The 13,269-nt window shown below is 42.8% G+C and overlaps 1 protein-coding gene across 1 annotated transcript in view; it reads left to right on the top strand.

Moving 5' to 3' along the window:
- Positions 1-13,269, top strand: part of LOC311124593 (V-set and immunoglobulin domain-containing protein 10-like 2) — a gene marked incomplete at both ends in the record, with an annotated part of 155,809 nt that overhangs the window by 119,967 nt on the left and 22,573 nt on the right. Inside the window, one exon of the mRNA XM_084198708.1 lies at positions 11,910-12,185. Within this exon, the coding sequence (XP_084054834.1) occupies positions 11,910-12,185 (276 nt within the window). The remainder of the gene's footprint in view (positions 1-11,909; positions 12,186-13,269) is intronic.

Here is a 13,269-nt window from a genome sequence, read left to right as displayed (position 1 = left end):
CAATTGTCCTTCAACATTTTTGCACATTACATATCTTAATATAAATGTATGAAGATTTATTTTATTTTATTATTGTGGCATTGATTGAAGATCAATGTTAAATTCAAAATCTCCCTACCACCATATCAAAGTCAATATGACACCGATATGACACCAATATCTCAAATTCTAGACATCAGATTAAAACGAGACTATAGCATCCATAAAGTGACCATGTGACTTAGAAAATGTTAGATTGACTAATTTTGTAGGTGCAACTGTTTTTATTAAAAGTATAATTTATCGCTCTCACATGCACGTTTCCGTCCATTAAGAAACAACAATGTGGTACATTTTTTAGCCGAAGCTCAGAGTTCTAACACCGGGTCGGTTGCTCGGCAACAACACAGCTGCTTGCATCAGACTGCCATTCATAAGAAGTGTATGTGAACAAACCTAGGCTACTGTAGATAGCTAGCTATAAGGTGGTATTCAAGCTGAGGCTAATCAATAAATGCAAGTAGATATTTTGATCAGCTAGGTAGATAACTAGCTATAGGGTCTCAAGTGAGAGCGGGAGTAATTTGATTGTTTACATCCTTGCTAAGGGTGTTAATTCTGGCCGACCTGTTGTCCGGCAATTGCACGTCTAGTCACAATGACTTAACATTTTCCCTTTTCTCAAATTTTTCTCGCATTAGTACTTCACTTAGTAGAACATTTCTAGAGAGCATTGGTCTATGTTTTGACACGTTGTGTAGGTTGAGTGCAGGAACGTAACGATCAGGTTGATTGTAGCAGTAGTCGTTTCGCTGGCGACGTACTTCAAAGTTATTTCGACCGCGGTGTGTATTGGTATCGTGGTCTCGTGGTAGAAACCGTTGTTGTGCGTCATCACTCAATGCTTCAATACCTGATAACGCACCCTCTAACTGGAGTGAGTGTTCCTGATCAATCTTCAAACCTGAGATTACAGGGCTCTTAGCGTGGCGCACTTTTGATGCCTCAAAAGCTGTGTTCGCAAGCTCTCTAAGGTCTGAGATTGGAAAACCAACGTGGGCTGTAGGACCCAAGTAGGTAATGAAGGTGGGATACATGTTCAACAGAAACATTTGTTTGAATGATAATAGCTCTTCCATTCCTGTTTCAGTGAGTAGGCCAAAGTAAGCTGAACGAAGCCTATGATAGTAAGCTTGTGGGTGTTCATTCCGAGCTTATTTGACAGTGTTAGCCAGCGAGCTGTCGTGTATGCGAGTCGCAGAACCACTGAATTCTATTTTCAAAGCCGTGGCAAGTTTAGTGTAATCGTTTTGCACGTGTTGCTGTTGTAGACGAATGAACCTTGTCACGTGTCTATTCGACGTTCGCTTCAACAGGTAAAGCCTGTCAGAACCCGTAGCTTCAACAGGTAAAGCCTGTCAGAACCCGCAGCTTCAAAAGGTAAAGCCTGTCAGAACCCGTAGCTTCAACAGGTAAAGCCTGTCAGAACCCATAGCTTCAACAGGTAAAGCCTGTCAGAACCCGTAGCGTTTGGGTAGCCATCCAAGGTGTCTTCTATGTCTGCTAGGAACGTCTCAGTGTCGTTTGGCTTACCTGGAATGGGGTCAAATGTGCGGAAGTTTTTTACAAGTTTGTCAAGGCGTTCCGTGCCAAGTCCGCGGAAAGGGTTGGCTTCATCCTGTGGGGAATTGTGGGCCGAAAGACCAAGAGGAGAAAACAAGCTTTGGCTTTGTTGGCAAGGAGGCGCCAAATTACTCTGTGCGAATGGCCAAGAGGAGAAGACTAAGGGACACCTGAGAGAGGCAGTCTGAAACCTTTTGTCGTCTTCACTCCTTTGTGTACCTAGCTCCGGTTGCGAGCTTGGTTGCTTGGTTGGGTAGTCACGCTGTGGTGCGTGACTGTTCTGGAATTCCTCCAGATGGCACCTAATGGTGGTATTCTGCTGCATAGCAGAGTCCACTTGGATGTTTAGAGTACTTATTACAGACTTGTGAGTGTCGCACTTGCTCCGTTCGGACTCATACTTATCTGTCATGGTTTGCAGGTAGAGGTCTTGAGTACGGTGCGAGAGATTCCGTGATGAGTTTTCCTCCGCTTGCTTAGAAATCAATATTTCCATCTTCATCACCTGAGTTCTCTCATCCTTAATTTGGTCGGCGACTTCAATGAGTTTTGCTGATTTGTCATCCAACTTGGTCATTGTGTTCGTTAACTGATCGTCTTTGGTCTGCAGCATTTGGACTAGAACCTTATTGCTTTGAGTAACGTTCATCAAAACTGCATGCATGTTATCAAGTTGCTCGCTCCTGTTTGTAGATAACTCGTCAGACATATCTAGTTTGGCGTGGACTTCATAATATTTTGTTTTGGCTAGATCGAGTTGTTCCTGTAGAAGACGATTTTGTTGAAGAGTTTGTGCTTGTTCGTCATTATACGTTTTGGCAATTACTTTTAATTGTTCAAACGCAGTTTGTCGGCTAGCAGAATGTTTTCCTTTTCTGCTGTTGCCATTTGATTCCTGGTTCTCTCCACCTGTCCCTTCATGTCAACCATTTCTTGCTCGTGCTTCTGCTTCTGGACCGATGTTAATCTCTGCTGGTGGCCATACATCAGGACTAAACTGGAGAGAACCTTTACAAGGCCTGTGCCTGATGGTTTATTTCGGAGGGCGTTTGTCGCAATTACTGATTACTTTTCGCTAATGGTATAGTTAGGGTTTATATATCGCTGCTGAGGTCAGCGATCAATCCTTTTATGGGTGATGGTTCACTAATTAGCGGGGGAGTGGGGACCACCCCCTCTGATAGCTTGCACATTATTTAAAATAAATAATAATAATGTTCCTTTCTTTTCAAAGTTTGGGTTTTGAGTCATTGGAAAACGATGTTAATCTAGTTATAGACGTTAATGAACCATCAATACTGGATCAGTAATGTGGGAGTTGGACGTACATTAATTTGCTAAAAGCAAATTTGATTGATTAATCAATGTTAATGATTAAACATACCTGTCTAGGGTATCTGGGAATTAAACTAATTAACCTGAAAGCATCGCTGTATCTAGGTTCATGTGGAAAAGTAAAAAATGTCTCATTGGTTGGAACAATTTAATGGTCCTTATTCAAATGATCAACCTGAAAAGGGTTAGGGTTAGGTCTCCCGAGTGGCGCAGTGGTCTAAGGCACTGCATCGCAGTGCTAGCTGTGCCACTAGAGATCCTGGTTCGAATCCAGGCTCTGTCGTAGCCGGCCGCGACCGGGAGACCCATGGGGCGGCGTGCAATTGGCCCAGCGTCGTCCAGGGTAGGGGAGGGAATGGCCGGCAGGGATGTAGCTCAGTTGATAGAGTTGTGGGTTCGATTCCCACAGGGGGTATGAAAAAAAATAATGTATGCACTAACTGTAAGTTGCTCTGGATAAGAGCGTCTGCTAAATGACTTAAATGTAATGTAAATGAAAAGTAAAAAATGTCTCATTGGTTGGAACAATTTAATGGTCCTTATCCAAATGATCAACCTGAAAAGGGTTTGTTCTGCAATTTAACTTCCTTGTTAAATTGAATGAGACAACGATATCCAATCAGGTGAGATTGGCTGGATATAGTGTAACCAGTAGTTCAAATGTGGGTATACATTGGCCCTCACATGGGATTTTTTTTTCTTTCAAAAAAACAATTCTGCCAATACTTCACCACCAGGGTCACTTATCCTTGAGGGCTGAAACCACATGGGATTCCCGCAAAGGTGGGACTTCCATCAATACTGGATCAGTACTGTGGGAGTTGGCTCCAATGAGTTTGAAAAAGCTAATTTAATTGATTAATCAATGATAATGATTTATCATACCTGTATAGGCTATTTGGGAATCAAACTTTAATTAACCTGAAAGCGTTGCTGTATCTAGGTTAATGTGGAAAAGTTTAAAATGTCTCATTGGTTGAAACAAATCAATTGGACCTTATTCAAATTATCATCCCTGAAAAAGGTTTGTTTGGCGATTCAACTTCCCGGTTAAATCGAATGAGACAATGATATCTAATCAGTTGAGATTGGATGGATATCATACAGTGTAACCCATTGTAAAAGTGGTGTTAAGATTGTGCCCTCAAATTAATATTTTCAAAAACAATTACTGGTGATTCTTCACCACCAGAGGTCACTGATCGCAGAAAGCTGAAATCAAATGGGAGTCCCGAGGAGGCGGAACTTCCGTCGCCCAAGGTTCATTGATCCCAGAAACTGAACTCAAACAGGATTCCCGCACGGCGCAGGATTTCACTTTGAACAAAGGGAAAAAACAAAAATGGCTGCTCTCCCTTTGTTAGCTTAGCATCTAGTGCAAAGTACTTGTACAGGGAATCTCACTTCCAAGCACAACGGGTAACCCTAACCCTAACCCTAACCCTAACCCTAACCCCTAACCCTAACCCTAACCCTAACCCCTAACCCTAACCCTAACCCTATACTGTTATTAAGAGAACGGGTTTACTAGGGTCTCACGTTCACCATTTTGGCGTTACTTGCTAGCAATGTTTTACCGGAACACGCGGAAACATATTGAAACGCGAGAGATGGAGCGATAATCAGTCCGTTTCGGTCAAATTAATATATCTACTCAAATTCTAGAATTGACTGGCCCTATGTCCTCGCTCTAGAAATTAATAATGACCAAGTCTACTCGCTCCTGAAACTTGAGAGACTGAAATAGCACTATGTTTTGGCCCAACAAGTCTATTTTTCAAATTTGTATAATTGGCTGGATCGTGTCCTAGCGCTAGAAATGTAATAACTCACCCTACACACTGACTTCGTCAGATAAACAACACCGGAGGCAAACTCTAGTATCTTGTTCAAATGGGAACACAAACACCTCAACAACAAATCCTGCCTATGGCTCTAATGGTGTATAATGTAATCTGCTGAACAATTCATTTAGACTGAATTCAACAGTAAGGTCTAATTCTATCTTAGATTCCTCGCACGGGGGCTCCAATATGTCGTTACGTGACTTTCATTAATATGACTGTTATTTATCAAATCAACTAACTACGTTTAATTGTTACTCGATTAAATTAATCATGTAACAATTAACTCATTAGGATTTGGGGCACCACAGAAGAAGTTGTTTAACGAGCTACCATCTCCCGAATTATACTCTTAGAAGATATATAGATATATGTATCGATAACAGTCACGAAGCTAATCATTACCTTATATCGGTCTCATTCTGAACGTTGCATAATCCTTGAACCTGCAAGAACCCTAACCTTATTGATGAATCAGCAATTCACAAATTGACTTAATTTGTGAATTGCACGTCGGCTGGTCTGTAGAGGTTCAATCATTTGTAACGTGACCTCACGTTTCACTTCAGCTGGTATTTCTGGTCTAACCATTTGTAACGTTCAGCTCGCGCTTCACTTCGGCTGGTCTGTAGAGGTTCAACCATTTTAAGCCAGAGAAAAATCTCAGTCTTCCCATACTAGAGACCAAAAGGAGTCCTTTTCTGCAAACTATTTATGACCGGCTGTTAAGTCATGAAACCGGCCCAACTCCCCCTTCTCCTCTCCTGTGGGAGAGAGGGGGGGTCTGGCTATCTGTCAGCCATTTGCCAAGCTGATCTGGCACCTTTGATCCTCATGAAGGAGAGAGTCATGACACTGAGATAAGAGGGATCGAGAAGGATAGAAAGCAGTTGCTTCACGAGCCTGAAAATACATGATCTAATGACCAAGATTGGCTGGATATAGTGTAACCAGTAGTTCAAATGTGGGTATACATTGGCCCTCACATGGGATTTTTTTTTCTTTCAAAAAAACAATTCTGCCAATACTTCACCACCAGGGTCACTTATCCTTGAGGGCTGAAACCACATGGGATTCCCGCAAAGGTGGGACTTCCATCAATACTGGATCAGTACTGTGGGAGTTGGCTCCAATGAGTTTGAAAAAGCTAATTTAATTGATTAATCAATGATAATGATTTATCATACCTGTATAGGCTATTTGGGAATCAAACTTTAATTAACCTGAAAGCGTTGCTGTATCTAGGTTAATGTGGAAAAGTTTAAAATGTCTCATTGGTTGAAACAAATCAATTGGACCTTATTCAAATTATCATCCCTGAAAAAGGTTTGTTTGGCGATTCAACTTCCCGGTTAAATCGAATGAGACAATGATATCTAATCAGTTGAGATTGGATGGATATCATACAGTGTAACCCATTGTAAAAGTGGTGTTAAGATTGTGCCCTCAAATTAATATTTTCAAAAACAATTACTGGTGATTCTTCACCACCAGAGGTCACTGATCGCAGAAAGCTGAAATCAAATGGGAGTCCCGAGGAGGCGGAACTTCCGTCGCCCAAGGTTCATTGATCCCAGAAACTGAACTCAAACAGGATTCCCGCACGGCGCAGGATTTCACTTTGAACAAAGGGAAAAAACTAAAATGGCTGCTCTCCCTTTGTTAGCTTAGCATCTAGTGCAAAGTACTTGTACAGGGAATCTCACTTCCAAGCACAACGGGTAACCCTAACCCTAACCCTAACCCTAACCCCTAACCCTAACCCTAACCCTAACCCCTAACCCTAACCCTAACCCTATACTGTTATTAAGAGAACGGGTTTACTAGGGTCTCACGTTCACCATTTTGGCGTTACTTGCTAGCAATGTTTTACCGGAACACGCGGAAACATATTGAAACGCGAGAGATGGAGCGATAATCAGTCCGTTTCGGTCAAATTAATATATCTACTCAAATTCTAGAATTGACTGGCCCTATGTCCTCGCTCTAGAAATTAATAATGACCAAGTCTACTCACTCCTGAAACTTGAGAGACTGAAATAGCACTATGTTTTGGCCCAACAAGTCTATTTTTCAAATTTGTATAATTGGCTGGATCGTGTCCTAGCGCTAGAAATGTAATAACTCACCCTACACACTGACTTCGTCCGATAAACAACACCGGAGGCAAACTCTAGTATCTTGTTCAAATGGGAACACAAACACCTCAACAACAAATCCTGCCTATGGCTCTAATGGTGTATAATGTAATCTGCTGAACAATTCATTTAGACTGAATTCAACAGTAAGGTCTAATTCTATCTTAGATTCCTCGCACGGGGGCTCCAATATGTCGTTACGTGACTTTCATTAATATGACTGTTATTTATCAAATCAACTAACTACGTTTAATTGTTACTCGATTAAATTAATCATGTAACAATTAACTCATTAGGATTTGGGGCACCACAGAAGAAGTTGTTTAACGAGCTACCATCTCCCGAATTATACTCTTAGAAGATATATAGATATATGTATCGATAACAGTCACGAAGCTAATCATTACCTTATATCGGTCTCATTCTGAACGTTGCATAATCCTTGAACCTGCAAGAACCCTAACCTTATTGATGAATCAGCAATTCACAAATTGACTTAATTTGTGAATTGCACGTCGGCTGGTCTGTAGAGGTTCAATCATTTGTAACGTGACCTCACGTTTCACTTCAGCTGGTATTTCTGGTCTAACCATTTGTAACGTTCAGCTCGCGCTTCACTTCGGCTGGTCTGTAGAGGTTCAACCATTTTAAGCCAGAGAAAAATCTCAGTCTTCCCATACTAGAGACCAAAAGGAGTCCTTTTCTGCAAACTATTTATGACCGGCTGTTAAGTCATGAAACCGGCCCAACTCCCCCTTCTCCTCTCCTGTGGGAGAGAGGGGGGGTCTGGCTATCTGTCAGCCATTTGCCAAGCTGATCTGGCACCTTTGATCCTCATGAAGGAGAGAGTCATGACACTGAGATAAGAGGGATCGAGAAGGATAGAAAGCAGTTGCTTCACGAGCCTGAAAATACATGATCTAATGACCAAGTTGGAACAGCGCCGGAGAAGATGGCTGCCGTTTTACAGCCCTCTAACCAATTGTACTATTATGTGTGTTTTTCCGCGTTATTTGTAATTTATTTTGTACATAATGTTTCTGCCATCGTCTCTTATAACCAAAAAGAGCTTCTGGATATCAGGACAGCGATTACTCACCTCGTATTGGACGAATATTTTTTCTTCAACGAGGCGGCCGCGAAGGATATCATACAGACACCCGACAAGGCCCAAATTCCCGTCATTCGCGTGAGGAAGAGACGGAGATATCGGGGACGGAGATCGGGGTGCCTTGTAAGGATCCGACGGCGAGCGAGTAAACTGCCTCTTCCATCAATCCTATTAGCCAACGTTCAATCTTTTGAAAATAAAGTGGACGATTTAAGATTACGGTTATCCTACCAAAGGGACATTAAAAAATGTAATATATTATGTTTCACAGAGTCGTGGCTGAACGACGACAATGATAACATTCAGCTAGCAGGCTATGCGCTACATCGGCAGGACAGAACGGCTGACTCCGGTAAGACAAGGGGTGGCGGTCTGTGTATATTTGTAAACAACAGCTGGTGCACAAAATCAAATACCAAGGAAGTCTCGAGGTTTTGCTCGACTGAGGTAGAGTATCTTATGATAAGCTGTAGACCACACTATTTACCAAGAGAGTTTTCATCTATATTTTTCATAGCTGTCTATTTACCACCACAAACCAATGCTGGCATTAAGATTGCACTGAATGAGTTGTACAAGGCCATTAATCAACAGGAAAACGCTCATCCAGATGCAGCGCTCCTAGTGGCCGGGGACTTTAATGCAGGGAAACTTAAATCCGTTCTACCTAATTTCTACCAGCATGTTAAATGTGCAACCAGAGGGAAAAAACTATAGACCACCTTTACTCCACACACAGAGACGCATACAAAGCTCTCCCTCGCCCTCCATTTGGCAAATCTGACCATAACTCTATCCTCCTGATTCCTGCTTACAGCAAAAACTAAAGCAGGAAGCACCAGTGACTCGCTCAATAAAAAAGTGGTCAGATAACGCAGATGCTAAGCTACAGGACTGTTTTTACTAGCACAGACTGGAATATGTTCCGGGACTCATCCAATGGCATTGAGGTGTATATCACATCAGTCACCGGCTTCATCAATATGTGCATCGATGACGTCGTCCCCACAGTGACTGTACGTACATACCCCAACCAGAAGCTATGTATTACAGGCAACATTCTCCCCACAGTGACCGTACGTACAGTACCAGTCAAAAGTTTGGACACACCTACTCATTCAAGGGTTTTTCTTTATTTTGACTATTTTCTACATTGTAGAATAATAGTGAAGACATCAAAACTATGAAATAACACACATGGAATCATGTAGTAACCAAAACAGTGTTAAATAAATCAAAATATATTTCTATTTTGTTTGTTTTTACTCCTGAACTTCCTCTGCCCTCAACCTCTCCGATCATTTTCATGATGTCCATCCGGTTTGCTTCTATATGCCATATCTTTCTAACTGTGCTCTTTCACAAAAGCTCTCAACCTATAACCTATATACTTATTATGGACACAGTATGCTTTACATTAGTTATCTTGTTGTTATTAGTTATTAGTTGTTGTTAGTTTAAGGGCTTGTAAGTCAGCATTTCACGGTGTTGTATTCGGCGCATGTGACAGATCCAATTTGATTTGATTTGATTTGATAAGAGCTTCTGCTAAATGAAAAATGTAAACTAAATAAAAGATGACTTAGAATGAAATAAAACATTCATGAAATATGAAATACATCAAAATAAATCAAATATTTTCTGAAAGTAAAGTGATGTGAATAAATTATGGTTAATTAGTGATTAGCAGTAATAACATCACCCTAACTCTAACCCTAACCCTAACCCTAACCCCTAACCCTAACCCTAACCCTTACCCTTACCCTAACCCTTAATGGGATTTCCCTTCATCTAACATCTTATTACTGCAGGGACTTGCTTCCATTCAGCCACTAGAGCATTAGTGAGGTCGGGCACTGATGTTGGGCGATTAGGCCCGGCTCGCAGTCGGCGTTCCAATTCATCCCAAAGGTGTTCGATGGGGTTGAGGTCAGGGCTCTGTGCAGGCCAGTCAAGTTCTTCCACACCGATCTCGACAAACCATTTCTGTATGGACCTCACTTTGTGCATGGGGGCATTATCATGCTGAAACAGGAAAGGGCCTTCCCCAAACTGTTGCCACAAAGTTGGAAGCACAGAATCGTCTATAATGTCATTGTATACTGTAGCGTTAAGATTTCCCTTCACTGGAACTAAGGGGCCCGAACCATGAAAAACAGCCCCAGACCATTATTCCTCCTCTACCAAACTTTGCAGTTGGCACTATGCATTGGGGCAGGTAGCGTTCTCCTGGCATCCGCCAAACCCAGATCAAATCAAATCAAATTGTATTTGTCACATGTGCCGAATACAACCTTACCATGAAATGCTTACTTACAAGCCCTTAACCAACAACGCAGTTCAAGAAATATAGTTAAGAAAATATTTACTCAGTAAACAAAATAAAAAAATAAAATAAAAAGTAACACAATAAAATAACAATAACAAGGCTATATACAGGAGGTACCGGTACCAAGGCTATATACAGGGGATACCGGTACTGAGTCTATATACAGGGGGTACCGGTACCGAGGCTATATACATGGGGTACCGGTACAGGGGCTATATACAGGGGGTACCGGTACCGAGGCTATATACAGGGGGTACCGGTACCGAGGCTATATACAGGGGGTACCGGTACCGAGGCTATATACAGGAAGTACCGGTACCAAGGCTATATATAGGGGGTACCGGTACTGAGGCTATATATAGGGGGTACCGGTACAGAGGCTATATACAGGGGGTACCGGTACCGAGGCTATATACAGGGGGTACCGGTACCGAGGCTATATACAGGGGGTACCGGTACCAAGGCTATATATAGGGGGTACCGGTACTGAGGCTATATATAGGGGGTACCGGTACAGAGGCTATATACAGGGGGTACCGGTACCGAGGCTATATACAGGGGGTACCGGTACCGAGGCTATATACAGGGGGTACCGGTACCAAGGCTATATATAGGGGGTACCGGTACTGAGGCTATATACAGGGGGTACCGGTACCGGATCTATATACAGGGGGTACTGGTACCGGATCTATATACATGGGGTACCGGTACCATGGCTATATACAGGGGGTACCGGTACCGGGTCTATGTACAGGGGACACCGGTACCGGATCTATATACAGGGGATACCGGTACCGAGGCTATATACAGGGGGTACCGGTACCGAGGCTATATACAGGGGGTACCGGTACCGAGGCTATATACAGGGGGTACCGGTACAGAGGCTATATACAGGGGGTACCGGTACCGAGGCTATATACAGGGGGTACCGGTACCAAGTCAATATACAGGGGGTACCGGTACCGAGGCTATGTACAGGGGGTACCGGTACCAAGGCTATATACAGGGGGTACCGGTACCAAGGCTATATACAGGGGGTACCGGTACAGAGGCTATATACAGGGGGTACCGGTACCAAGTCAATATACAGGGGGTACCGGTACTGAGGCTATATACAGGGGGTACCGGTTACTACTATTATTACTATTACAACTGCTACTATTACTTCTACTACTACTACTACTACTACTACTACTACTACTACTACTACTACTACTACTCCTACTACTATTACTACTGCTACTATTACTACTACTACCACTACTACTACTGCTACTATTACTACTACTGCTAATACTACTGCTACTACTACTACTACCACTACTACTACTATTACTATTACAACTGCTACTATTACTTCTACTACTACTACTACTATTACTACTGCTACTATTACTACTACTACTACTACTACTACTATTAATACTGCTAATTCTACTACTACTACTACTACTGCTACCATACTTCTACTACTACTATAGTACTATATTACTACTACTAACACTACTAATACTACACTAATGTGTGTGTGTGTGTGTGTGTGTGTGTAGTCCCAGTCAGTAAGCCCTATATCCTGCTGAGTGATGTGTCCCCGGCGGAGGGATCTTCGTTGTGGCTGCGCTGCGGCCTGGAGAACGGCACTGGGCCACTTTACTTCCTGTGGGAGCATGAGACTTACAGCGGATTGGGCAGCACCGTCTCCCAGGGCAACAGCAGCGTGTTCAACATGACAGAAGTCAACCGTAATCACACAGGCTGGTACCGTTGTTGGGCCCGGAACCAGGTTAACCAGGAACGGTCTGATCGCATCTGGCTGGACATTACCTGTAAGTATACACCATAAACACTACCCCTAACGCTGAACCCTAACTTCTACCCATCTGGCTGGACATCATCTGTTAGTAAACCCATCTTAACACTGAACACTACACCCTAAACCCTACACACTACCCCTAACGCTGAACACTAACTTCTAACCCATCTGGCCTGACATCATCTGTTAGGGGATTTTTCATGATGTTCCCCATGGGAACTTTTTCTACAAGGCCTTTGTGTAGTTCCCTGTAAATTACCAGGACGTCACTTAGGACCATGTCAGGACTATTTTAGGACATTCTCAGTACTTTCATTTTACTAGTCCTTAGGACGTTGTGTGATGGTCCCAAGCCAGCAATCTCTTGAGGAACTTTGTGTAGTTCCCTGTAAGTTCCCAGGACATCACTTAGGACCATGTCAGGACCATGTCAGGACTATTTCAGGGCTTTCATTTTACTAGTCCTTGGGATGTTGCGTGATGTCCCAAACAAACGTTATTTGCACTGGAGGCTGCTGAGAACGGCTCATAATAATGGCTTGAACGGAGCAAATGGAATGTCATCGAACACCTGGAAACCATGTGTTTGATGTATTTGATACCAGTCCACTTTTTCTGCTCCAGCCATTACCACGAGCCCCTTCTCCCCCATTAAGGTGCCACAAACCTATTGTGTCTCTGAAGGACCTTTGTCTAGTTCCCTGTACGTTCCCAGGACGCTACTGAGGACCGTGTTAGGACCTTTATAGGACGTTCTCAGGACTTTAATTTTACTATTCCTTAGGACGTTGCGTGATGGTCACTAAAAAACGTTCTCTGGGGATCTTTGTGTAGTTCCCTGTAAGTTACCAGGATGTCACTGAGGACCATGTCAGGACCTTTTTAGGATGTTGTCAGGATTTTCACTTTTACTAGTCCTTAGGACATCTCATGATGGTCCCAAACGAATGTCCTCTGGGGGACCTTTGTCTATTTTCCTAAGTTACAATGGCTGCACTGAGGACTATGTCAGGACGTTCTTGGGACATTGTGTCATGGTCCTCTGGAGGTTTTCTTCACGTGTTGGTCCTAGGTGTCCCAAACCATTGTAAGTAAAG

The sequence above is a fragment of the Coregonus lavaretus genome, assembly GCF_964263955.1.
Source record: "Coregonus lavaretus genome assembly, contig: HAP1_SCAFFOLD_203, whole genome shotgun sequence".
NCBI classification, from domain to species: domain Eukaryota; kingdom Metazoa; phylum Chordata; class Actinopteri; order Salmoniformes; family Salmonidae; genus Coregonus; species Coregonus lavaretus.
Note: the sequence above shows the minus strand (reverse complement) of the source record. Positions and strands in the feature narration are given on the sequence as shown.